At 52.1% G+C, this 27,218-nt stretch overlaps 6 protein-coding genes across 6 annotated transcripts; 3 read left to right on the top strand and 3 right to left on the bottom strand.

Annotated features, from left to right (window-relative positions):
* Positions 1-529: 529 nt before the first annotated feature.
* Positions 530-7,391, bottom strand: HO173_010079 (uncharacterized protein; the record flags this gene model as incomplete). Its single annotated transcript, XM_037311965.1, has 5 exons — positions 530-568; positions 638-3,094; positions 3,156-6,704; positions 6,763-7,054; positions 7,111-7,391. 5 exons carry the CDS (start codon positions 7,389-7,391, stop codon positions 530-532), a joined length of 6,618 nt encoding a protein of 2,205 aa, XP_037161209.1.
* A 1,082-nt stretch (positions 7,392-8,473) lies between these two features.
* Positions 8,474-10,063, top strand: HO173_010080 (uncharacterized protein; the record flags this gene model as incomplete). Its single annotated transcript, XM_037311966.1, has 3 exons — positions 8,474-8,644; positions 8,709-9,879; positions 9,936-10,063. The coding sequence occupies 3 exons, from the start codon at positions 8,474-8,476 to the stop codon at positions 10,061-10,063; spliced, it is 1,470 nt and encodes a 489-aa protein (XP_037161210.1).
* Positions 10,064-16,646: 6,583 nt separating this feature from the next.
* Positions 16,647-18,454, bottom strand: HO173_010081 (uncharacterized protein; the record flags this gene model as incomplete). The annotated part of the gene is made up of 4 exons (XM_037311967.1): positions 16,647-16,821; positions 16,883-18,004; positions 18,093-18,209; positions 18,261-18,454. The coding sequence occupies 4 exons, from the start codon at positions 18,452-18,454 to the stop codon at positions 16,647-16,649; spliced, it is 1,608 nt and encodes a 535-aa protein (XP_037161211.1).
* A 954-nt stretch (positions 18,455-19,408) lies between these two features.
* HO173_010082 (uncharacterized protein) lies at positions 19,409-19,744 on the bottom strand (the record flags this gene model as incomplete). The annotated part of the gene is made up of 1 exon (XM_037311968.1): positions 19,409-19,744. The coding sequence occupies one exon, from the start codon at positions 19,742-19,744 to the stop codon at positions 19,409-19,411; it is 336 nt and encodes a 111-aa protein (XP_037161212.1).
* An 861-nt stretch (positions 19,745-20,605) lies between these two features.
* Positions 20,606-21,501, top strand: HO173_010083 (uncharacterized protein; the record flags this gene model as incomplete). The annotated part of the gene is made up of 2 exons (XM_037311969.1): positions 20,606-21,365; positions 21,467-21,501. The coding sequence occupies 2 exons, from the start codon at positions 20,606-20,608 to the stop codon at positions 21,499-21,501; spliced, it is 795 nt and encodes a 264-aa protein (XP_037161213.1).
* A 1,811-nt stretch (positions 21,502-23,312) lies between these two features.
* Positions 23,313-24,570, top strand: HO173_010084 (uncharacterized protein; the record flags this gene model as incomplete). Its single annotated transcript, XM_037311970.1, has 2 exons — positions 23,313-23,458; positions 23,673-24,570. 2 exons carry the CDS (start codon positions 23,313-23,315, stop codon positions 24,568-24,570), a joined length of 1,044 nt encoding a protein of 347 aa, XP_037161214.1.
* Between the last annotated feature and the right edge of the window lie 2,648 nt (positions 24,571-27,218).

Consider the following 27,218-nt stretch of genomic DNA (forward strand, 5'->3'; position numbering starts at 1 on the left):
CCGTATTGGGGTGCTCATTCTATATCCCAGGAGGGCGTCCGGCGGATCAAATAAGAGAAGGTCCGTCTTCACATTCGGCGAAATCCGCTCATCCTCGACGACCTAGAGCTGGTATTCAGTACAGGTGCCCGAGTCACTCATGAGACGAGACCAAATATCTCGTAAAATCGGGGCCTTCTCGCCGCGGGTGAATCGTGTATCATCACGGCTTCACGAAACACGTCAGAGAGATGGATTTCTGGACTCGGAGGCGACGCAATGAGATCAGGGCACTTGTCGTCTGGATGCGGTTGTTCGTCACATACTGTTGTACTGTACTGATTCATGGTATGTCTATATATGAACATTCTCATTCTATCCGGTTTAACCATCTAAGCCTCCTTGAACCCCAAAATGCCAAAGAACGTCCCCCCAAAGCTCCCGCGCTGGTGCAATAGTTTTTTTTTGTGAATAGCTTCCATATACATGAACATGAACATGAACATTCTATCCGTTTTAACAAACCTAAGCCTCCTTGAATCTAAAGTTGTCAAAGGAAGTCCCTCAAAAAGCTCGCAAGCTGGCGTAACTGTTGTTGGTTTTTTGCGATTAGCTTCCCTTCATGTCGAGATATTCGAGAGAGGTGAAGAATACTTACATGTTTTCCGTCCTTCATCAAAGAAAAGTGATTCCCGTCCACACTCTCCATCTCCATTGCGTCCCGGCCCAGCAGCGCATCCCATCCGTTGGTTCCAAAGTCCGTCCGGTTCTCGAGGAGCCATTTCATGCTCTTCGGATCGTCGTCCCACGTCTCCGGTCGCGGATCGCCAGGGTTACCGCACACCCCCCGGCGGGCCCAGATGGCCAGCGTCCTCGGCGCCAGCGTCTTGTCTCCGATGGGGACGGGCTTGTAGTCCGCGAGGGCCTGGATGGTCGCCTCGAAGTGGGGGAGGAGCCACTCCGGCGGCTCCATGCCTTCCCCGCCCAGCAGCCCCACGTCCGCCAGGAAGGCGTGCAGGCGCGACGGCAGGGCCTCCAGTTTTATGGGGCAGGGGGAGTCGAAAAACACCATGCTCTCGACGCGCTCGCCGTCCGCCAGCAGTTGCTGTACGACTTCGTACGCGATGATGCCGCCGGCGGACCATCCGCCCAGGTGGTAAGGCCCGTGGGGTTGGCGGCGGCGGACCTCGGCGAGGAACATGGACGCGATGCCGACGATGCCGTTGGTGAAGTCGGCGGGGCTGGTCATGAAGGGGCTGTTGAGTCCGTAGACGGCGACGCGCGGACCGATGGCGGGGATGCTGGCGTACGAGGTCGCCGAACCGGAACCGTCGGGGAAGAGGAAGAGCGTCTTTTCGGCCGTTTTCGGTTTGCCTTGCATGAGGATCGAGACGGCCCGGGGGGAGAGGATGGCCGGGAGTGGCGACGTCGCGGTGGCCGCCGCGTGCTTCTGGCGCTTCGAGGGTTTGGCCGCGACCGGGGCTTCGGGCTCCTTGAAGCCGAGGAATGCTTCGATGTCGTCAATGGAAGGGTGGTCGATGAACAGATCGGACGGTAACTCGAGATCCGTCTCTTCCCGCATGATACCGAGAATGCAGATACTCATCAGAGAATCGATGCCGAGGGACAGCAGATCGTTGGAACCTACAACTTCTTCCAGGGCGATGCCCATCTGTTCGGCGATCGTGGTGCGGAAAAGCAGCATGGTCTCTTTGCGACTGCTCCTTTCAGTGCTGATCGATTTCTGCGGTGCGCCGCTCTTGGAGCTCTTTGACCTTGTCGAAGGGGCCGTAGACGCCGAGCCATCGGAATCGTGATCCTCCTCCTCCTCCTCATCATCATCCGACAAACAAGTGGACGGAGTCGCGATCGAGCCTTCACCTTCTTCTTCAAATCTTTGCAGGTAGGTTCGGAGCTCCCCTACGGTTTCGCACTCGACGAACACCGAACTCTGAATGTCGATGTCGAGCGTTTCCCGGATCTTGCCGCAGATTTGGAGGGACAGTAAGGAGTCGATCCCAAGGTCGCCAAAGACACACTCATCGAGTAGCTCCGACATTGGCAATTCTGACTCCTCGGAAATGATACCCAGGACCTGCGACACTATCGTTCCACTTGATGGAGAGGCGGTCGGAGCGGGTGATGGTGCCAAAGTCGAGATCGGCTTCGCTTGTTTGGGCTTCTCCTGCGAGGCAACCTTGGGCGACCTGGTCGGGACATCCTTCACGGCCTTGGTTGGCGTGGCACTATGCTCAAGAGGCTGGTTCGATTTCTTAGGCTGGGAGGATGCCGATGATGCGGGAGGTAGGAAGGTGTTGAGTATTGGGCGCGGAATTCGCTGGAATTTAAGCCCCCCGACCACCCCGATGATGGTATTCCCTTCGAAGATATAAACGTCCCCGGACATGACATTGTTCGGCGAAGCTTGCATCTTGACGTAGGAATTGTAGGTTTTCGTTCGGCTCAGAGGACGAGCGATCCGGAAAGACTTCCACCCATGGGAAATATAGACGAAATTCTTCGAGTCGACGGCATCGCTTCCGTTCAGTATGAACCCGGAGAGATGGCAAAGGCTGTCGATCCAGAAGGGACTCAGGAAGAAAGTGCCGTCTTTTTCTTGAGTCTGGAATCTGACCCGTGAGGTAGCTTCGAAGTTTTTACTGTCAAGGATAACCTCCTCCATTCCTTGGTACTTCTCATCATACTGTACGAGGGCAGAGAACAGTTTGTAGGCAAGGCCTCGAGAGATCTGATCGGCTTTGTTGCTGGCCAGTCGATCCCTTAGGGTCTCAATGCGACCTTCGATCAGGTAGCGTTTGGAATCCCATCCAGCCACCCACTCTGCTCCATCTTCGTAAGTGATTCTGCTGGTCGCATGGGTGACAGTCTCTACGCCTTGTGCGTTGACGGTGGCGTAGCGAAGATTCGCCAGATTTTTGCTGAGGTTCGCAGTTATTGTGACCTGCAGGATTTGCGACTTGATGGGCCCATCCTTAACAATCAACGGCTTGATGACTTCCACATTGCCGCAGTTCATATTGAAGTCCGTTGCGTCGGGCCTCAATCCTTTGTAAATGTAATCGCCAAGAGTGAATGCAATATCAGCATAGATGGTCTACAACAAGATTCATTGGTCAGTATATTTCAAGAGATAGTTTCTGAAGGAGTGAAATTACCGATGGGCAAAGCCCTGCTCCATTCACGAGATGACCCAATATAGCAGCTCGTAAGGCTGGTTCAGAAAGTTCGGACTGGATTACGACTTTTCCTACATCCCCATCAAACTCCTGAGATACTACTCGATGAACAGAAGATGTGGATAGTTTCGAGATCTCCTTCAACGGTTCCGGAATCGTGGGGGTGGCATCGCGAGACTCGGTTTTGTGCAAGCACCAGTCGTTAACGTAGTCGATCCAATAGTTCTTATTGTCAAACTTGTAAACCGGAAGGTTTAGAAGTTCGTGGCAGGCTTCGAAGTCTCCATGGAATTCGCGCCAATCAATCTCAAGGCCTGTACAATGAAGGGAGCAGAGACTTTTGGAAAGCGTCATCCATGGGCTCTCCGCCTTGTGTAGGGAAGCTACCGTCAAGGGGTTGTTGTCCAAGGAAGCTTTGACCATGTTGGAACAGATAGGATGGGGCCCTATCTCGACGAAAACGGTCTTCGGGTTGAGAGTCCCGCTGTCAGTAGCCGATCGAACAGCTTCTGCGAAGTCAACGGGTTCTCTGGCCTGGCGACAGAGATAAGCAGGGTTGAAGACTCCTTCCGTCTCGACGACCTCTCCTAGCAGTGTAGAGATGACTGGAATCCTTGGCTTGCTGAACGTCGCGCCACCGGCAACGGATTCAAAATCCTCTAAGACCGGCTCGATTTGTGCAGAGTGGAAAGCGTATGGGAGATCCATCACGAGACATTTGTGGCCTGCGCGGTTCAGTACCTGAGAGATGCTGTTGATCTCGTCGACACTCGCGCAGAGGACGGTATCATTTGGAGCATTGAGGCAGGCAATCTCAAAGGGTAGACCGTTGGTGGCGGTCCTGATCTTGGCCACTGAAGCCTTGACTGCTAGCATGCAATGAGTGCCAGCGGTGCATTTTTCTTGTAGAAGCTTGGCTCGGTGTCCAACGAGGTGTATTACATCGTGTTTCGATAACACCCCAGCGGCGTACAGGGCGGAATACTCGCCAAGACTATGACCGAGAACAACGGACGGCTTGATCCCCCATGATTGCCAAAGCCTGACAAGCGCAATTTGAACACTGACTAAAGCAAGCTGGATGACTAGGTTTGATAGCTGATGTTCTTGGTCGACACTGCCCTCGATTGCGGGCAGAAAAGAGGGAAATTCTTGTGTCATCGCCAGCTCGTTCAGGTGCATGATCTCAGAGCGGAACACAGTCGACAGTTCAAATAGGTCTCTTCCGAGACTGGCGTAGAAAGCTCCCTGTCCAGTGAACACAAATGCGACGGGTGGAGCCTTTGATGAGATAGGAGTGAAGTTACCCTTCGTGGCTTCTTTATTGAGGGAATTTCTGAGGGTTTCGAGATCCGAAGCAGCAACACCGACACGGTAATTGTGATGTATCCGACGAGAGGTGAGAGTATAGGACAGACTAGCTAGAGATTCTTCGGAGGCCCCTTGCGTGTATGAGATCAACTGCTGGATGTTACTTTGCAGTGACGATATAGATTTCGATGAAACCACGAAAGGGAGCATTGACCGAGGATCCACTTGCGAAGACAAGACTCGCTGTGGAGGGTCCGAAAGGACCATCGCAGTGTTTCCTCCGGCCGCACTGAAGTTATTCAAGAAGGCAATTCTCGGTTTCTCGCCGATGCGCCGCCATGGGGTTTTCTGGAACGGTATCCGAACGTTACGCGACTCAAGGTTTGGAAATGCTGGGTTCAAAGTGTTTTTGATACCGACATGAGGAGGAATGGCGTTTTTCTGCAACATCATGAGGACTTTGATGAGTGCGGTGATCCCTGCAGCTGCTTCGCCGTGGCCGACGTTGGATTTGACAGCGCCAATATGCAGTGCTTGGTCTCGATCTCGACCGCGACTGCCGTTGTCCGGCGCAAAGACGTCGGTCACGGATTTAATCTCGGTATTGTCACCCGCTTGAGTACCGGTGCCATGCATCTCGACGTAGCTGACATCAAGAGGGTCGATGCCTGCTGTATGAAGCACGCTTTCGTAAAGGTAGGACTGATTCCCAGCGTGTGGGTGGGTGATAGAAATAGCATCTGCAGAATGATTGGTAGCAGTGGCGAGAATAACCCCCAAGATGTTATCTTTATCGTTGATTGCGTCTTCTTCTCTTTTGAGAATGACGGAGCCCACGCCATCGGCACGGCAGTAGCCATCCGCCTTGCTGTCCCAAGTCTTGCAAGAACCAGTTGGGGAAAGAAATTGTCCCCTGCTCAACCCGGCGAAAATATCTGGTGCCGTCAAGATGTTGACGCCGCCGGCAATCGCAGTATCGCACTCTGCTGTTCTGAGAGAAGTGCAGGCAATTTGGATCGCAGCGAGACTGGAGGAACAAGCAGTATCGACACTGTAGCTAGGTCCCCGGAAGCCAAAGTAGTAGCTGATACGGCCAGGAGCAAATGCGCGGACGCCACCGGGGATGAAATACGTCGCAATCTTTTGTGCCGCATTCACCTCGCGCCAGTCGTCACTGGTCTGCCCGTAAAACGTTCCAACGCGATCTTGCTGGGTAGAAGGCGTTGAATTGAGAACAAACCCACTTTGCTCCAGAGCTTCGTAGGCTGTCACAAGGGCTAAGCGATGCATCGGGTCGGTTTCGGTGGCCTCACGGGGAGACATGTTGAAAAAGCGTGGGTCAAAGAGGCCAGGCTCCTCGATGAAACAGCCGTAAGGGGTGTGACTAGTATTGACCTTCTTGCCGGTAGGGTCAACGTGCGTTTCAGCATCAAATCGGTCTTTGGGAACTCTTTTGTGCATATCCCGGCCCTGCTCAAGTAGCTTCCACAACATTTCGTGGTCTGTCGCTCCGGGAAACCGGCCAGACATGCCTACGATGGCAATATTGGAATTGATCGCGCGTCCTTGTGGCTTGGGATTGGCCTCGGGAGAGCACCAACTGGATAAATCCCGTCCTTCTACGGTCTTCTTGGTCTCTGCCTGTAGTGTAGAGCAAATCGAGTTGACGTCAGGCTTGATTTCGTAGCTTACTACTGAATCAACAGCAGCCGATTTACTACTGATGTGTTTGGCTATAGTCTGCTGGAGAGTATTCCACCGTACTGGCCGTCTGAGGATGTCGTCGACTGCTCGAGTAAACTGAAGCCCGCTGCTCGAATCCTGAATCAGTTCACCAGTTGAAGGTGACAAAACCGCTCGACAAGGCGGCGCAACCTCAGCGAGAGCACTCAAGCGGGGTTCCAATATCTCGGACACTTGGTCTTTCCCGTACACGTGAGGCGCATGCCAGAAGCCAGCAACCGAAAGCTCTTGAGAAGAAGCCTTCTCAAGTAACTTTGAGTGTTGCTGGAGTTGTCGAAGCCGTGATGGCGGACCGCTGATATTGCAACTATTCTTGTCGACCATACTGATATACGCTCTAGCTGATTTTGGTATGTTCTGTAGCTGGTCAGCTATTGTACTAGACTTATGGCATGGTGTTGTTGCATCAATGTGCCAGCCCAGGAGATCGTAGTAGCCATTGAGAAGTAGGATTGTTAGCCCGAATACTTTTACCTTCGTTATGACCTGAACCTGGGCTGACAGCATAATGGAAGAAATAGTTCGGCCATACCATTTGGTCCTGTAAGACTTGTAGTTCTTCCTCGATTTCCTCGGCAGCGCCATCGACAACCATGCTCCAGTGTCCTTCAGCAAAGTCTGTTTGTTGAGAATTGGATGAAAATCTCCCTACTGCAGCTCCTGTCTGGAACGCCAAACGGACTGCCTCCACTGCCGGACCGACTAAATCCACGATTGTCTTCGAGCACGAGACTGCTGCTGCCGACAATTGGCCCAGGCCAATGCCGACTATGAGATCGTCATCCCCTGGGACAGGATACTGATCCGGATGTTGCTCGAAATATCTGTAGACAATCGATAAGCGAAGAAGTCCTCGGCAAGATGGATAGATCAAGTTTACCCAAAGAAGTGTGCCAATTGACTTATGCATAGAAGCGCACTAGAGATCTCACGTCTCTGGACTTTTGCATTATGATGCCGTTCGCTCAAATCAAACACGCTATTGAACACCGGAATTTGGCTTCGAGCCTCGCGAGGAAGGGTGCATGCGTCTTGTCGGAGCGCGTCATAGGCCTTCTCCAAGAACGATTCGACAAGAACAGTGGATTTCCTGCTTCGGTGAATATCGCGTAGATGGCCACGCACGTCGGCCACCTGATGTGAGAACAGTACAATTGGCATGGTGAAGCTATTGACCGTTTCACAGAAGTTGAAGACACAAATGACAGACGAGGGGAACAGACATAGGTTTAGTTTTGAAGCATGAGATATGGTCTTTGAGAAGCTGACATCGAATGACTATATAAAACAATCCGAATTTTTGAACGGCCCAGTGCAGTCACAGGTACAGCATATCGCACGATCAGGGACTACATGGATAGTTTCACAGCTACACCGCCATCTCACGACCACACCGTCATTTCACAGCCAACACCGAGCTTGACCGTACAGGATGACGTTTGATGGCCCTCGGTTGCAAGGAGTAATCATCAATAAGCACCAAAACTCCACAATCTTGCTGATAGTTTGAGAGGATTCATGACTGCTCCCAGCGGTTGGATAAGACTTATCGCGATATCTCAAGGCTTCCTACAGCGGTGTTGTTTCGCCACGGAATGATTATTCTCGTGACGTTGCCCAGACCACCGCTGATATAATCTTGAAGCTACAAAGGTTGCAAAACGATGAACAGCTTACGCGGCGAGCTTGCTTCTGGTTGCGGTATGGACCTACCGAATAGTGCTCAGATCATTGCCGATACAATCTTGAAGCTGCAAAGGCTGCACAGGTAAGGACGGCTTACACAGCGAGCTTTCTTCCGATTGCGGCATGGACCTACCGGATACGTGAAAGTACCATCGGGGTCCGTGGGGTGCACAAATCAAATCATTTGTCAGTGTGATGTGGCAATGAGGCTCGTGGTGATTTGAACCACTGTCCCAGACTCTGGGTGTCCGATGCATGTTTTCTGTCGGGGTTCTAACATTTTGCTTCCCGGCCCATGGCTTACTGTTCTATGGCTTACTGTTCTTGAAGTCACTTGATAGGCCCGGTTTTCGTTTCCCGAAAGGATCTAGACTGCCGAAAGCCGGTGCAGGACGGGGAGAACCGGTCGCAAAAAGCGAATCAGGAAAGATAAGACAATCAACATGATATAGTATGGCATGTTCGTCATATTCAGCTCTATCGGATCTGGAAGTGTGTTTCCAGTTTACAGACCCTAGCCGATCCATGGCCCATGCTACAATCTGCTTCGTCAGAAAATGAGTAAACGAGAAGATGAGGTCTCACAGGGCCATACAAGCCCAGACGCTCTTGCTAGTCTCTTGCGAGAGTTGAAGGAAGCTCTCGAGTACTCAATAATTTTGACTCCTGATTCAGAAGGTTATTTGGACAGTATCAAAAGGTGGAGTGATGAGGTTGAGAAGAGAGCGGTAAGAGCTGTCTACAATGACAGAAAGAAACCTGAAGTGTATCCGGGCTGATGCCAAGACACAGGGAGTCGTCGTGTATGTTGGTTCGGCGCAGGATATTGCTAGTACAATCCTACTAAGTCGGAAACACTCAATTTCGTTCGTGGTGGCTGGAGGAAAGCATTCATCAAGCGGGGCAGCTTCAACGGATGGAGGCTTGGTAATCGATTTGGCAAAGATGAGGAAAGTGGAAATTGATACATCAAAAAAGATCGCGAAGGTGCAAGGCGGCTGTATTTGGCAAGATGTCGATGAAGCAGCAGCAAATCATGGCCTTGCAATGGTCGGTGGCACGGTCAACCATACGGGAGTTGGAGGACTCACTCTTGGAGGAGGATATGGATGGCTCTCTGGTCGGTATGGCCTGACAATCGACAGCCTCTTACAGGTACAGATCGTGCTTGGTGACGGCAGCATCAACACGGCTTCCGAGAACGAGAACCCTGATTTATTCTGGGCAGTCCGAGGAGCAGGCCACGGCTTTGGAGTAGTCTCCGAGTTTGTTTTCGAGACACACGAACAAAAGAACAACATTTGGTCCGGTCAAATGATATGGCCAGCAAGCACCAAGCTCGGTGGAGTTATAGACTTCGCTAATGATCTTTTGACAAAGTCAGATCCGGACTCAGCCATGGTCTTGGGCGTTACAGCACCTCCATTCATGACGGAGCCAGCAGTCGTGGCGACGGTCTTTCACAATGGCTCCCAAGGCGCCGCGGAACGTATCTTCAAGCCATTGCTCAATTTGCAGCCGCTCAAAAACTCAGCCCAAGAGCGTCCATATCGCGAGATGAATGGTATGATGAACCACGCGGTCCCTTATGGCGGGCGCAAGCTGTCCAAAGGTGCCTGCTTCGTTCCCCCGCTGTCAGCAGACTATGTCCGCAGTCTCATCGTGGATATGCAAAAATTGCACCAAACCGTGCCCGGGTCCCGTAGATCGATTGTACTGTTCGAATATCTCCATCCTGAAGCGTGGTGCAAGATACCCAACGATGCCACGGCTTTCGCGAACCGGGGGCGTCACCAGAACGTGATGATTGGACCATTCTGGGACAATGCCGAGGATGACCAGAAAATCCGGCTATGGGCCACGGAAATTGCGAAGAAGGCCGAGATGGAACTCGAACGTGTAAAGGAGGAAGCCGGAAGTCCAGCGTGGATGGAACACATTGGGGAATATGGCAATTATGATGGTTAGTACTAGTGACTCCTAAGTGCGCGCGATATGCGCTAATCGTTCCATCTGAAGGCCTACTCACCAATGCTCGCCGAATCTTCGGCAGCAACTTTGACAAATTGCGCTCGCTAAAGATCCGCTATGATCCTGACAACGTCTTCGACAAATCTCACTCCTTGTTATCGGCGAGGGAAGAGTAAAGGGTTCGTGAAAGCACTTTCAAAAGCATCCTCGTATTTTCTTAGGCGACAACATTTCCAACGACCCTCTTTCTTACGCCACGAATACAACGAAGATTTCCCATTCAATCTTAGCAAGAACTCGAGCAACAAATCAACACTGCATCGAGACAAGTGCTGTCCACAGACCCAACACGCAGCATAACAAGCTACTCCAAGCTTCTAGATCAGACTCAATATAACTTTCTATGATATCGAAAATTCAGTGCAACCTTAGATGAACAGCTCCTTTCCATGAGGGTGTTCCGCTTTTGTCTTCACTGGATCTGTGCCGAGCGCAATTCAGCTCCTCATGACTCTGATGGACTCAACAAGATTGAAGGGGGCCAGCTGCCCCGAATCCGGCCTGATGTTCTGATAGCTCCATGCTGGCGTCGTCCATATGAGCCAAGCCACGATCGGAAGGTATCCGCCCGCTCTCTACCAGGCTATTGGGCTCTCCCCGCCCCTTCCACGGTCTGCTTCGTTGTCCTGCCCCTGCTGCGGCCGTTCCAATTCCGTTGTGCAACACGTCCCTTCTATGAAACCCTCCAAGGTGATTTCAACAGTCTGCATGATGAACAGTGTCATGGCTGAGCTCTCGGATGTGGTAATCTCAGCTGTACCATCAACGAGGGCGTTTAAAGTTCCGGACGAAGCAGATGTAACGAAGACACACACAGATCGTGCCTTTGGTCAATCATAGAACACCATCGGCCGCAAATTTCACCGTGCAGAGCATTTCCTTTCCGGAGACCGCTGTAGACTCTGAAAATTCAAATACAGGGACATGAAAGGATCGTTGGGAGCAATTGCGATGACTCCATCAGGCAGGAAATTTGGTGCTGTAGCATGATAAGAGACCGCTCCCAGCGTGACGAGCGGAACCTGAGCTAGCCATATGGAGGACTGAGGCTGTGTATAGATGAAGCGGAGTACAGACAGCGCGAATGTACCAAGCATTAGTTCCCATGGGTGGTCTAGGTAGAATACTGTAAGAGAGTCTAAGTAGGAGACCGCAGAGCGAGCCATGGGAGAAAGGATCGAGGCAGCGAGGATACTTTCCGACACTCACCCAGCAAGCGATTTCTCTGCGTGACACGGGTGGCGCAGGATTAAACAACGAGAAAAAAAAGGCAGTCATTAAATCATGCAGTCTGTTCTCACAAGAAACCCTCCAAACCCCTTACAATAACTCGCCCTTGGGCGGTTCCCGTGGGTTCAACTGCGCAATGTGCCTGAACGATGAATCCCGGTGTCAATCCCGGCGTCCGTGGTCAATGTAAGAAGTCTGGACATGGCCCGTAAAGTACTTTTTAGAGTACTCTTAGCGTGTGCACGCGCCACCTGCAGCAAACGCCTCAGCCGCGCCTCATGCGATGCCAAGTGGCAAGGACCGAGCCCGAAGAGCGAAAGCCCGGATATATTTCCAGAATAACACCGAGAATTATTAAGTAATTATTGAGGGTACCCACCATACATATCAAAGTTGAGCCTCACTATCGCTAACCTGACGCATTTCCAGTTCATCTCTGGATTCTCGACTTACGATCCATATCTTAACGAGTAGCAATCGAAATTCTGAAGCTTGAACGGACTAGAATCGCAATAACAAGAGGATTGACTTTCATATACATTCGTAATGTTCACCAATTTGGCTTTTGGAGGTACGGCTTCTGTACATTTTAATGCCAAGAACTCGAAATCTTTTTGTTCGCGTAAAATGCGTCCCTGCCTGCCTAGCGCTTGCTTGAGCCTAGCTGAGCTCGCTGAGCCCAAGGTACCTCAGAAGTTCTTGCTTTCCATCAATTTCATCGCAAATCGTAATACAAAGGCTTCCCACTTCCAATACCTAGCAGTCTCTACGCACAACCATTCCCCTTCCAGGCTTTTTACAGCTTCTCATATTTATGGAAATCCTGGATACCGCGAAATGTGTACAGCATGATTCAGCATTCCAGACCCTCCACCAGCACAGCCACGGCCAAATAGACCATCGTCGTTTTCGGTGCCACAGGCAGAAAAGGCGGCTCCTTTAATGTTTTGTGAGGACTGAAGTGAGATCCAGTGTCCAAGGGTGTACTACCTGCAGTGTATCACTTCGACAACCAAAGCAAATCTCGACGGATAAATCAGCTGCCGCGGCATCTCCGCCTCATTTTACCTCGCAGGTTTCTACATGTCCAACCTCCTCGGGATGCACTCGGGGGATGCCAGACGGCAAACGTGGCCTTGCCCTTTCCCTGCCCGACGACTCGCCGATTCATCTGTTCGACGCCGAAGACGACATTGGCAAACTGTCAAGGCTATGTTCCTCAGCGAGCAAAAAGTCATAGGCAAGCGTGTTTATGGTGCGACTGCATAATACAACCCCACCGAATTCGTGCACGCAGAGCTTCACCCGTCTGTTGAGAAGAAATCTGCGTACACTCGGCTACCAGGTGAAGGTTTTAAAAGTACCATGGCCTCGTGCGGCGCTCCAGCGGTGATCCAGGAGGCAAGGTTGCGGAACATGCGTCTGATGCCAGAGTTCGGGTCCTTTGATATGATAGCCTTGATCCCAGCCTCGGAATAAGTCTTTTTGCAGGACAAGACATCTTTCTCAAAAAGCCGACCCGGCGGAATCAAGCTTTGGTCGGGCAAACATAGAACCAGGAAGGACTACGCGAAAACCAGCCCTGCTTTCGCCAGTCTGGGATGAGAGAGAGGGATGGGAGACCCGGCCTTGACGGTGGGTTGAAAGAGACTGCGGTCTACCTAGGGCATTAGCAGGAGGCGATTGCATGTCCGATAAGAGTATAGGCGTATTAGAAAGAAGTATTTTAGCAACCAAGAGTCAAAGCTACGTCCGAACCATTTTCCGACCGTCAGATTCCCGTTGCATTTGACCCTGTCACCAAGGCAGCCAGCCGCTATTGTAAATGGTACAAAATGAACCTCGTATCACTTGCATCATTGGATACTCGGCTGTACCATACCAGAGTACCCCTTTAGGCAGACACAATGATACATTGTTAGCGCACTAGTAATTGTACTGATCCAGTTCTACGTACATCACCCTCATCCCAACATTACTCTAACAGTGCAGCGCACTATTCCCAGGCTTGCAAGTTGCCATACCCCTTCCCATCACCTACCTCCTCCAGTTCCGCGCAAGCTTCCACCGGGCGATGCAGGATCTAATCACTAACCAACCTCTCTCTTTGTGCGTCTCGTTTTCCCTGCTCATTCGATCCATCTATTCCCGTTCGCCTTCACCGATCCAGTCTCCGAGAAATCAATCAGCGGCCGGTGTACTTACACTGCATGTACTTGTATATATACATCAGCTCAATCACAGGTTCGGTCTTCTCTCTCTCTCCCCCCATGCAAAAGACATCTCACGCTCTCAAACGGGCCTGAATCCTCACCGATGTCTCCCTCCAGCCCGCCCCGAACAGTCTTCCGCACCACCTCTTTCGGCACAAGTACCTCACAGGCCAAATCCAACTCACTGGAAACCCCCCTCCCGCTCGTACCGAATCACCGACCTCGACACGGCCCACGTCTACCCCGTCGGCTCCCCCAGTACGTCCGAAACCCCCCTCGGCGCGCTCTCCGTACACACATAAGCGGACATCTCAACCAAAGTCACATCATGGATCCCCGGCGCCCACAGCGTGGCTGACGGCATTGGGCGTCGACAAAGTCGACATCGGGTATTAGTACCTGCACGCGCCGGATCGGGGCACGCCGTTCGAGGAGACGAGCGAGGCTGTGGACGCCGACTGGGAGGAGGGGAAAGTTTGCACGGGTTGGCAGTAGCGACTATGGAGCTGATGGAGTGGAGACGATTGTGGGGATCTGCGAACGGGGGGGGGCTGGTGAAGCCGAGTGTGTAGCATGGGCGGTACGACGAGTATGCGGTGATGTTGTTCCCCGTGTTGGGGAAGTATGGAATCGCACTCTATGTGTACACGTCAGTTACTGCCCGTGAACGATGTCCTTCTTCCCCGTCAAGGAACGGCACAGCGTAAATCCTACATTTCTATGCCCGACGTGGCTCCGACCCATGACTCCTGTCCTCCCTCCTCAGTCCCGCAGCGATCGGCCCCTTCTCCGGAAAAGTTACCCCCCTGAATACGTCAACATATCCGGTTCCCGCTGGGACTCAAATGTACCTCCTCCTCCTCCTCCTAATTTCCCCCACGCAAATCCCTAGCTCAAACAACCGCACACCCGCCTCGGCGTCGCTTACAAGGAGACTCATCTCAAGCCCGCTCTCCTCTCCTCAGCCGCTTACGTCTCCTCAGCGGCCCAGGCCGCGAATCTGGACGGGCATGCTGGCGCCCTGCGCTGGACTATCTACCACTCTATTCTAGATGGCGGGAACGGGGACGCTGTGGTGCTAGGGATGTCGGGCGTAGACCGGCTGGAGAGGAACTTGGATGCAATTGAAGATGGTCCGTTGGGCAAGGAGATGGTGGAGTTGGTTAAAGGGTGTGTGGGAGCGCGTAAGGGGCAGTCAGGCGTGGTGTTACTTGTAGGGACTTTGGGAGCTGTTTGAAGGCTCAAGACGATCCGAACTAGTGGTCCAAAGGCCTGAACGGGTCCAAATTGAAGCTCTTGACGTGGTCTACCGTATGGACTGGTCCGGACTACGTGGTTCAAGGCCCGTTGGTTTTTGTAATACGCTCATTATCCTCAAATGTATGACCGCCTTTTTCGCTTCAGATGGTCAAACTACCTGATATGTCACTCAAAAAGGGTCACCAGATTTTTGATCTGTCAAGAGGTTGATTAAGGTGCCCCTATCTTCGACCATAAAATGATTCTAGACTCAAATTGACAAAATGAGAATTGAATGTCGAGAACACTTCGATATGGCCCGGACCAATAGTCCATGACACTGGTCCGAGTCAGAGGTTCAGAAATTGAGGGTGGATCATTGGGAGCCATATCCTGACACAATGGGTTCTTGTTCTCTTGACACAGAAAATCAGATTTTGCAATGCGACACACAACTTTCCAAAACCACAAACGAATCCTACAACAAGATTCTCGACTACAAACTCCCGGCTACATTAACAGAGCACAACTACGCCATCAGAACATCCTTCGCAGCTTCACTCCTCGTCGACGTACACTGAGTTGACGAACGCGGGGACTTCGAGCCCGTCTCCGGGCCCTTGTGCCCCCGGAAACCCGCCCCCCAGGTTCCGGGTACCCATCCCCCGAAATCGGGTAAGCGACCGCCCAAAGGGTGCCTAACAACCAGCTCCATCCCTTTCAAACCCTAAGCCCGTCGTTATCCGCCCACCACCTACTCCCTTTCCCTCCCTACCCCCACCCACCGGTAGTAAAGTAAAAACCCCCCGCCTCCCCCCCACCAAACCCCGATAAACCCCCACATACCCAAGCTAAAACAACAAACGCGGCTTACCCGAATCCCCGCCGCGACGCTAAGTGAGTAGGTAAGCAACGCCCGTTCGTTCGTGCGTCCGTCCGTTCGCGGGTAACACTAAGCCACCTACCTTACCTAACGCACGGCCGGTGACTCCTGCTCCGGTTCGGTTCCGCACTTTACTTTACTCTACTCTACTTTACTTTACTTACGTGAGCACCTTCGTTCCGTCGGGCGGACTTTGGCCGGAGAGCGAACGAGCGAGCGCGGCCGGCCGGGCGGGCGGCTTTTGGCTGAGTGCGAGGGACCGAGGTGGTGGGATGGGATGGGATGGGATGGGATGGGATGGGATGGGATGATTAGTAGAAACGGAGAGAGAGAGAAGTGGGGGGGGGGTGAGCGTGCTGATGCTGTGTGACGTATTTGCCACGATTGATCGCTTCGCTGTTGGGGTCGATGGAATATCGGTATGGAAGAAATTGTGTGTGGGCGCATGGGTGGTTGGTGTCGAGGGGTAGGGTTGAGTTGCTCCTGCTTTGGATTTGGGGTGACGCACGCGCTGGTGGGTTGGTGGGGATGCGGTGCGGTGCGGTGGAAGGTAGTGGTTTGGTGAAAGGGATGGATGGATGGGTGGGTGTATTTGCCTTGGGGGAGGGGAGAATGGGCTGATTGGTTCGTTTGATGCTTGCGGGTTTGGATGAGGTGTAATGCAATGCTTTTGTTTTTTTATCTTTCGGTTTCGTCCCCCTCCAAACACGGAAGTTGAATTTTTGCTATGAGAATCATTGAGAGGATATGCACGAGGTGATATCGACGCAGCGATCGCATTTGATTGACTGATTGATTGATTGATTGATTGAGAAACGGACATGCCATGCTTTCTATGTGCAGCATCCAGAGACGCGATGAAGGATCAGAGGTACACGTTTGAGCACCTGTATATCAAAAAACATGCTTGCATTCTATGCTACGCGTACGGTATAATACAGTCCCAACCCTGAGAAACAAATACACGAGTGGCGCCTGCACCGGAAAATCACCAACTCCGATCTAATCCAGTCCTGCCCCTGAGAAACAAATACATGATAGGTGCCTGCACCGGAAAAGCACCAACTCCATGTCGACTTATCTTTGCTTGCCTCTAGCTCTAAACGTTCTTGTGTCTATGAAGCGTCGGCGCACTCAACAACTGACGCCTTTGGGCGTCGTCGGCGGGATGGAGAAGGGATTCGAGAAGAAGTTCGTGGGGTCGTATTGCTTCTTGACCGACGAAAGCCTGCAAACGTTGTCGCCCCAGTAGGCTTCGTACGGGTTGGAATTGATGTGGGCGTCCATGTAGCCTGCGTAGCTGGCGGTGCTAGAAGTCCGTTAGCAGCTGGAAAAGAAAGAAAAAGGGGGCAGAGAAGCGCTCGGCGTACCCAATCCTCGGGACAAGGTAGGCCTCCAGATCATCCATGAAGTTCTGCCCGATGGCTTCGAGGGTCGCGTTCGACGACCTCGTGACCTCGAACCGGAAGAGGTATTCGGCTTCTGCTTGCCATGCGAACGCACTCGTTGCCGGGGTCGAAATGTTCCAACTCGTCATCTCGGTCCAGAAGCCGAGCTCCGCGGGCAGGGCGCCCGACTTTTCGACGATGTACTGGATCGTCTCTGACGTGAGTGGCTTCGATTTGGTCACGAACAAGGTCTTGTTGATGATGGCAACGCGCGGCCATGGTGTAGCCTTGGTCTCGTTGGGCAAGACGGGGACGTCGTCGAAGCCAAACTGCGCTGGCGCACCCGGGACGGCGGAAAAGTCGTCAGGCACCACATTGTACTGGGTATTGAAGACCTCATGGGCGGTGGCATCGTCTGTGCATTCGATTTGGGTGTTTTCCCAGAAATTGCGTGAATTCTGGGTGCTACAGTTGGCTGAGATCCTATAAAAGACATCAGGGACGTCCAACAGACCGGAGGCTTTGACGATAGTAGTCAGTTCCTGAGCCGTCTTGCCAATGTACCAGCCTGAGATCTGGGCGTGGTCGCCGTAGAGGTTGAGCTGGGAGGTGAAGTAAGGATCTTGCTTGGCCGCCCAATCGAGATACTTTTGAGTAGCTTCGGGGCGTGTAGGTGCGGTGAAGTTCATCCAGACCATGGCGGATCTCGGGATTTCGATTGTGTTGATTGTGGCTTCTACCGCGAATCCATACATGCCGCCCCCTCGCATGGCCCAAAAAAGATCCGGGTTCTCTGTCGCAGACGCTGTGACCAGGGAGCCATCGGCCAGGACCGCTTTGATTGATTGGACATGATCGACGGCCATTCCATGCAGCCTCATCTGCATGCTGTAGCCACCGACTCCTAAGTATCCTCCCAGGGCGACTGTAGGACAGATACCGCCGTTCACAGTATGGCCAGTCGGGTCCATTGTCTCATAAATTTGTCCAAGTTTCGCTCCAGCGGCCACTGTAACTGTTGAATAATCCTCGGATGGTTTGACGTAGTTGATGTGTGATGTGTCAACCACAAGTGTTCCATTCAAAGCAGACCAATTCTCAAAGCTAAGGCTTGTCAGTCATCTAGACCTTCTAACAATTTTAAAAGAGTCCATCGAGATTTCGCAAAAGCGGTACATGGTCTGCCACTTACTGATGGCCGCCAGAGCGGGGTGTGACTTTGAAGCCAGTAGAAGTTCCGCATTGGACGAGAGGGCTAATCTCATCAATGGACGTAGCGTATGCGATGACAGCAGGATACTCCGCGAAACTAGGTACTGGTCAGACTCGGGTTTCTTGCAATTGTAACAGTCTGACGTACAGAACGTCACCTGAAGAGGCAGCTGTGTAGGTATCGTTCGATGGGGTGACGATTCTGCTCTCAACGTTTTCGCCAATCAGGGCGCGCTTGACGCAAGCAACTAGTGCTGCGCTTTTCTGTGCCGGAGCTGCTGCTATTAAGTGGGCAAAGCATGGCAAAAGAATGCCTGCAGCGAAAGTTGAGTACAGCTTCATTGTAAAAAGGTGACTTTGAAAGATGGAAATTAGACAAAGGAGAGATGATACACAAAGGAGAGATGATACACAAAGGAGAAATGATACTGGAGAGAAAATATTCGCATCACCACTGTACGGACTGACCTTTTATATCACCTTCTATCTACCATAAGCCGGAGCTCTGACCAAAGCGCCCTCTAAGCACAACAGCCTCCTGTGTCTGCCTAGACAGTAGATTCGCCCATAGGCCTAACCGTGTGGTCTAGAATAACAGAACCCTTGTAGTCTTGATAATGAGTAAGAGACCGATGGCTGTATCTGACCTGAGACTCAGGGTGTGATTCGGAATCTGCAATAGAACTGAGGTATGGTGGTATGTGGCACAGCACAGCGTCAGCGCAGCCGTAGGAGGCATTCCTGAGTGGGATCTTCGGCTGTGTTTCAATCTATTTTCTTCCACCTTGTGTACGACCTGGTGTCAGCATTCTCTCCTAAGTCGTGCGCACCGTGATGAGCTCAGAGCAAATTATCACGAAACCTTTCCATGATTTTTGCCCCAACTGGCCAAATGACTCAACGAGCCGTAAAGGATGCGTGCCTTCTTCTACTACCCTGATACTTTCCGGAGGGAGGCTTGCTGACATGAAATCTTACCTCATGAGCTCAGACTTTTCAAAAACATCAGAGAAGAATACTGTTCACTTGAATTTTGCGTGTAATATTGAAGAGGGAGAAGGAAAGAACAATAGTGATGATTCAAAGATTTTTCAAAGAGTCACGCATACTCAACTTTCCTGCAGCGTAGTCGCACGAGGCATGGCGAGGGATTGTAGGATCTCGCTCGTGAGTCAAGGTTCATCCGGGTCAGCCACAATGCTTACGTGACCATATTCAGCTACTTCATATAGGGATCCGTAATCCGTTTGTAGAAACTTGCTGAGACGGATTCCAGGTGGTTCGACGCCGCAACAGTCACAGAGAAGGGTAGAATATAAATTGGAATCGGCACGATTGGTAAAACAGTGAGAGCGCAGCAGTATCAATTTGAATCTGATAGGAGAAAATCCGAGCCGAGGATTCGGTGAAGTGCTGCAGCCCAGACGGCCGCGCCGCTCCCTTGGTGGCGCCCGGTTGCTCGGATTCGAACCTTTCCGCAGACTCCGTGAATTCCTTCTCGAACTCGTGTTCGCTCCATCGCACCTTGGTCTCGATCCTAGCCTGTTTCAGCTCGTCGCTTATCTTGTAGAATGTTGCAACAACGACGTGGCCGTGGCTTTTTACGGCAACCGTTCGTCTATCTTCCGTCATTGTAGCGCATGTGGGCTACTCTGGGCTGATGATGGCTGACGATCTCCGTATCCGAAATCTTCTCGCGTTCCGAAACACCGAGCATATGCTGTGAATCGATGTTGGCATCTCCCGACAACAGCTGGTGTCCAATCACGGTGATGAAGTAATTGGCTGGCGAGTCAACATGCTGGGCATTGGTTTTCGACGCATAGTGGATCTTGGAACAACAGTAAAACATAAGTACGATCTGGGCAAATAGCAAGGGAGAGTTACCGACAATTTTGGATCATGACTGGCTCGAAGTCGGGCCCAATCCTGGTGCATAATACCAGTCTTGCCAGCCTCATCCCACTACCCCAGACCGACCTTGTCGTCTTAGCTCTCTGCCCTTTCAAACACAGTATTGCCGACGATAAGTCATTCTATTATACCATGAGGATGATAAGCCCATTGCCGTAGATTGAAAAGCATACAATGCATCCATACAGACCCTCGAGCGTGGGTTCTTTTGGGGGACTGATGGCTTGGAGTCGAAATCTTCGGACACGAAGGTCTTGTACGATGCGAATTGTCTGAGAGAAGGAGAGACGGGCCCCACAAAATAGCCATGCTCGAAAAAGCTCCACTTCGACTGATGCAGAATTAGTCTGATCATGAGGCCATGTACGTAAGCAGACTGCAGCTCGGCGATATAAAGACCGATTGAACCGCAACGCAGCCAGGAGTTACGGGATTTGAATGCCGGTAAATGGCTCGTGCGTTAGACTGTGCATAAAACTAGGGATTTTGGTATCTACGCTGTATAAATATGGAATCATTCTGAGCACAATTCTTCCCGCAAAGCACATCTCCCTTCCTCGAGACACGCCTTTGCCCATTATGAACGGACACGTATCTAGTGCGCGCCTTGACGGCAAAATTGCAATTGTGACTGGTGCTGGTAGAGGGATAGGGGCAGGCATTGCGCGGGAACTGGGGGCCAGAGGGGCCAGCGTGGTTGTCAACTACCGCAGCAGCGCTGAGATCGCCCAATCACTGGCAAACGAAATCAAGGCCGGTGGCAGCGACTCCATCGCCATCCAAGGAGATGTTTCCAAGATCGAGGACATCAAGAGTCTGTTCCAACAGACCAAGGCGCACTTCAACCGGGTGGACATTGTCGTTTCTAACTCTGGCGTCGAGCATTTTGGCCCTATCGACCAGGTCACACCGGACGCTTTCGACAAGGTTTTCAACGTCAACACACGCGGCCAGTTCTTCGTTGGCCAAGCCGCCTATGAGCATCTGGCGGACAATGGGCGTCTGATCCTCACGTCCTCCATTTCGGCGCACAGCCCTATCAAGCAGCACGCCCTCTACGCCGGGAGCAAGTGCGCGGTCGAAGCTTTCGCTCGATGCTTTGCGCCCGATTTTGGCCCCCGAGGGATCACGGTCAACTCGATCGCGCCCGGGGGGGTCAAGACGGACATGGCCGCTGATGTGGGATTCAAGTACATTCCCACGGCCGACGCGTCATGGACGGTGGACGATGTTGAGAAGTTCATTGCATCGAGGACACCAATGGGGCGGATGGCGTATCCTGTGGACATTGCTCGCGTGGTGGGATTCCTTGCAAGTGAGGATGCGGGATGGATAAGCGGTGAGTCGTGCTGTCTTCTTCTTCTTCTTCTTCGTCTTCTTCTGCCCTTGCTTAATCTCCCTTTCTTTCCGGCCCTTGGGTGTAAGCTGAGCTGGGCACAGGACAAAACTTGACCATCTCTGGAGGAGTATCGTGAAGCCTTGCATTAGCGTAGGAGCTGCATGCGATGGGAATGAGGAGAAAGGGGCAACAGGGAAGAATTAGGGCCAAAGCGTTCGGGCTTTCGGGCTTTCGGCTTTCGGCTTCTTTCGGCATTCGTCTGACGTGCAGCAAGAGCGGACATTAAAGTACCTCAGTACCTTACCATGTAATGTACTCATTGATAATCCCGTGATTCCCTCCGATCGGGTCCACAGGCAGTAGCTCCCGCCACTAAAGATTAGTCTCTACCTTATCGCTTAGTGCATGTACCTAACCTTACCTAAGCTCGCGGGTAGCAAAAAAGCCCGAACACCCTAAATTATTCGACAGGGTCGCAAGTTATCAGTCACGATGGTAACGAAAAAACCTTTGCGGTCCAAAGAGTAGAAAGGAAAATCTAAAGAGTTCTCATACCCGAACTATCAACAAAAACCAAATTCGTTGCGAAGTTATCAAGACCTTCGTAGTTTAGACTCGTACGGGCTTTTTTGCTACCCGCGAGCTAAGGTACGGTACCTAGGTCCCTTAATATGTGCTGGGGCGCGGGCTTCCCAGTAGTGAAAAGCTTGCCGAGTACTGGTTTTTGACTGTTTAATTCTCAGGGAGACCCCCTAAAACCCCTCGGACCCTTCGGGGGCTCTTTAAGGGCTCTCCGAGAGCTTCTGTCGAGGGGCTGTCAAAGCAAGCTCGAAATTTGATTATTTTAATGATATTTGATTGATTTCGAGCTTGCTTTGACAGCCCCTCGACAGAAGCTCTCGGAGAGCCCTTAAAGAGCTCCGAAGGGTTTAAGGGATTTTAAGGGATCTAACCCTGAGAATCGAGAGAGACGTTGTGATTTATTTGATATACTTAGGGGGAGACCCCCTAAAACCCCCCTGACCCTCCGAGGGCTCTCCGAGGGCTCTCCGAGGGCTCCTGCCGGAGAGGCTCTTCTCGCAAGCTCGATAGAAGAATACTTTATCAAATTTCGTCTACGCTACGTTATTTGAAAGCGTATAAATAATTCTATAACTCTACGTACTTAGTTTATTATCATATTTTTGATAAAATAAAAGGAATCAAAAAAGGTAGATTTGAGGATTTTGAAGTTCTTTTCCAGCTTCCTCTTTTGGACGTACCCGTGTGCACCCGCGTTTAGATCGAAAATGAAGAAATAAGGTGTGTTTTAGACTGAAAATGGTGAAATCCGATGATCTGATTGGTCACTAGCCTCTTAGCGTAGCACCCATTCTCGTTTTCAAGTCTTGAGCATTGAGAAAGCAAGCTTTCCAATAATACTTTACTTTAGGGAGCTAGGTCAAAGGATGCCCGTCTTAAGTTTCCCTGGCCAATGTCGGCGCTACTACTGGAGTTGCATTGGTAGGGTTTACAGCTTCTAAACCGGCATTGGCGCTGCAACAGCCAAATTGATATCACTTCAGTACCTGATCTTTTCATCATCAGCGCTTTTGAGAAGAGAGTATCTGGAACACGATTGCAAACAACATCACGAAATCGAAGTTTACTACCAAATGATTCTTCGATAGAGCTCTTCTTGTGGAGCGGTGTCGAAGGACCGTGATTTCCACGCCGCCGGGTACTAGATACTATCCCATTAGTAAAGTAAGTCATGAAGGGAATTTCTACATGTCGCCTGCTTCGGGTTTCGTCGATCCTGATCCCATTTGTCATCAGCAATGTCTGTGAATTCATCTATAATCCTTTAAAAAGTCCTTCCCATGCCTACCTCGACTCCATCACCACAGCCCAAAAAGCCGTCTATGCCTAGAAGACTCCACGACACATGCAAGCGGTGCTGGCGTCATGGCAAATCAAGCTGCCTGGATCCCCGCTGTAGAAGCAGACTTGGTGCTGCAAGACGGCACTGAAATTCCTACGCCTGGCCACGGCGAGCTCCTGGTCAAGGTCAAATGCATAGCTTTCAGTCCAATCGAGGCCAAGATTCAGAAGTACGTGACTCGCTCTCTTAAAATTAGTACTATGTTCAAGTAGTTAACAGAGTCATATTCTTTCCTATCCATTGTGCACTTTTCCGTTGGCTCTCTTCAATTGGACTTGCACAACTCCACCTTCGTAATTCACGGGCTGTCTTTGTCTGAATTGCTACCCCTCTGCCTTCCCAAAAACCCCAAAAAGCTTTGATACAACTGACACACCTTCCAGATTCGGCACTCACCCTATCCCTTACCCATCAATCCTCGGTACTTCCTTCGCCGGCATCATCGAATCTGTGCCCCCTTCCACCACGGTCTTCAAACCGGGCGACAACATTGCCGTCATCCGTACCGGCGCCCACCAAGGCGACCCCCGCTTCGGCGCTTTCCAGAAATTCGCCCTCGCCGATAGTTCCTCCGTCTCCAAACTCCATCCGTCAACCCCCCTCCCCGCTGCCGCGGCTTCAATCCTGAACCTCGCCGCCGTCGTCTCCGCCCTGAGCATCCACCTCGGCCTCTCACGCCCTCCCCTCTCCGGTCCTCCCCCTCCAGCCAACACCAATAAGAAGGTCCTCATCTACGGCGGCTCGAGCTCCTGCGGCGGCCTTGCCGTCAAATACGCCGTCACGGCCGGGTACACCGTCGTCACTACCTCTTCTCCCGCAAACCATGCCTTCGTGGCTTCCCTCGCCCCAGCCCACATCATCGACCACACCCTGCCGGCGACGGAAATCGTGTCCGCCATCCGCGCCCGAGGCCCATACGCCGCAATCTTCGACACCATCGGTCTTCCCCCCTGCACCGACATCCTCGTCGACTACCTCTCCTCCGTGGGCGGCGGGGCATACAACACTCTGATCCCGCTCGAGGGCCCGGAGAAGCCCATCCCGGAGAACGTAGAGAGGAAGTTTGCGGCGTACAGTTGGGCGTTGGACGAGCCGAAGCATGCCGAGATCAGGGAATGGTTCTACGATGAGTATCTGCCCAAGGGATTGGAGAGCGGGTTGGTGGTGCCGACGAGGCAGCATGCGGTGGAGGGGGGTTTGGGCGAGGCGCAGGGGGTTTTGGATTTGATCATGAAGGGGGGTGTGAGTGGGCATAAGTTGGTGATGGATCCGTGGGCGTGAGCGAAGGGAGAGCTTTGGGGAGATTGAAGCAAGAACGACGTCCTACCCTCGACAAAGGGTTTTTGTCATGGTGTGATTGGTGGTGCACGGTAGTAGTGGTAAACATGTGCTAGATCTATCTGCTCCCCATGAGAATATCAAAACCCCTTCTGAAGTACATGAAAAAAACAAGAGAACAAATCCCCACCGCGGAGCTGGGCTTTGCTCAATCTCATAACACAACAACACCCGCTCATCTCACACAGGTGATCACGGTCGGAGGAGAAACGTGTCCACTACGAGCACGCTATCGAACAAGCCCCCTCATGCACAAACTCCAAACCAAACTCCGAATGATCCCCACCCCACCTCCTCAACCACCCCGACCGTGGCAGCACGCCCCCATCCACCAGCGCTCTTGCCCCAGGTTCTGGTATCAGGAACTCGACGACGTATCGATCAAACCAATTAAAGCGGTCGGAGCGGAACATGAACAGCGCGCGCCATGCACGGGTTACGGTTTGATCATGTCATGGGCTTGAGAGGAGATCGGCTCGGCGAGATTGGGGGGGGAGGGGAGGGGTCTGTCGCGGTGCGGTGGCCCTGCGGGGGGTGGTCCTGGATCGTGGATTGTGGATATGGGGCGGCGCGGGCGATGGCGGGGGGGGAGATGTGGCCGTCGGGGATGCTGATTGGTTGGAGTGGGGGTTGAGTGGTGAGGTTGGAGGGAAAAGCGACGAAATGGAATGTATGGATTGGGTCGGGTCGATGGGCGAAGGGGGAAAAAATGCAAGATTTACATCGACGACGGTTTTTATCCCTTAGACCTTCCCGGTCGATCAAATGCTTGGGTGATGTCGGGTGATGTCTTTACCGAAGTCCCCCGTGGCGCTGAGCTCTTTCCGACCGTGGGGCCATGGAGACGGAATTCAGTCGGGCCATCGAAGGCAGCCCGTCTCTGTGGCTTCCACGGTACTTGTTCAATGCATCAATGGCTTTCACTGCGGTCGGAGTTCGTTCTTCCAAGGTCACTCTGAGACAGTCAGGGACGCTTTTGCTTGAATGCAGCGACGCAGACGAGTTGGTGTGTGAGACATGGCCGGGCGTGTGATAGCGTGCAAGATGTTGTTATGGTCGTTATTTTACTGCTGTATGTCAGCCTTCGAGTGTTTTTAGTTAGAAGCTGGGGAGCAGAGGTACTAGTACAGCTGCCGAAGGAGTAGAGAATGAGAAGGCGGACAGCATATACTCCACGCGCGCCGTCTGAATGTCTCGATCGGGCCTAATGCTATTGTTGCCCGGTCCTGCGCTGCTCTCGTCTAGTGTCATCCGTGCGCTTTGTGACCCCCTCGTCCTCCAGCGGAACCGGGGTAGCTGGAGGTCTATTGACATCGAAAGAGGGATCTGGGAGATGGGTTTTCCTGATATAGGCCGCTTTCCTTGGTTATGGTCGAAGCCATAGCATTTTGGGAGGCCATTCTGGCCGTCGTAGAATATTAGACCATGCCTGGGAAGAAGACAAGACATCCAAGAAGCGAGACGAAGGCCGATGTATGAGATAGACTACGCAGCAATAGAAGCGCGGATTGGGAAGACAAGCCAGCATGCTAGTCCTTTCTGCATGGGAAGGACCGACAAAGAGCACGAGATGACATGGGTCCGCTGATGTCGTTGGCCGCCTGGGGAACAGGAATAGTGTTCAGAACTGGCAGATACGAGAGTGAGGCGTGCCCCTCTGCGGCTAGGATTCCAATCTGGCCCTGTCGAGAGTACATTGAGGTATGCAAGTCCGAAAGCTAGCGCTCAAGCAGATTGGTAACTTACCTCAGCATTCCCGGATGGGGTCGATCCAAGAGCTACGGATCGCTTCTTCGGGCGGCCTAGGGACTGTGGTAAGATACCTACCTTACCTACCATGGGTTAGGCTACAGCGTTGAATCCTACGGTAGTCACGAGTTCGTGTGTTTATGTTACGTGGCGGAATCGGTACCTATTCGGTCTGTGATGAATGTTTTGGGAAAAGACGCTATAAGCTACCTCCCTGTTAAACCCCCCCCGCCCCAGGCCGTCGTTCTCATACCCTCAACTCAAATCCCTCTGACTCCCCCGTCTCCCTTTCCATCTCCATCTCAGTTAAAAACGCCTGAGTGAAGACCCAACCAGCCAGCACCACCACCACCACCCACCCAAGACGTAAAAACAACAACACCGCTCCCCGCAAGAGCAAACGTGGCTGAATCTCCCTCCCTACTTCTACCAAGAATCATCGAGACGAGCCCGTGCGTGCAGATTCGAAGATCTCAAACCCACACGCCCTCTTTCCTCTGGATCTCAATCTCCCACGCTCGAAACTCGGCTGGAAGGATGGCTCCAATCGTTCCTTCCAGCGTGGAAAATGGCCCTTGCTGATTCCGGTTACGACGCACCATTTCGTGCGGGCGAGGGGTCGCTTTTCTGGGTATGTGAGAGCGATGGAGTTGCTTTCTAGATTTAGAGTTGATTTTATTTATTTTTTCATTTTTTTATTTTTTTCTTTTACCTTTTTTCGATTTGTCATTTTGGGCGAAGCGGGTTATTGTGATGATGTCGATGAGGGGGAGGGTGTGATTACTGCGAATCGATTGATTGACTTGGAAGTATTTGCATACTCCTTGCTTCGCTTATGGTCC

The sequence above is a fragment of the Letharia columbiana genome (assembly GCF_014066305.1).
Source record: "Letharia columbiana isolate WasteWater2 chromosome Unknown Sc0000045_s0, whole genome shotgun sequence".
NCBI classification, from domain to species: Eukaryota; Fungi; Ascomycota; class Lecanoromycetes; order Lecanorales; family Parmeliaceae; genus Letharia; species Letharia columbiana.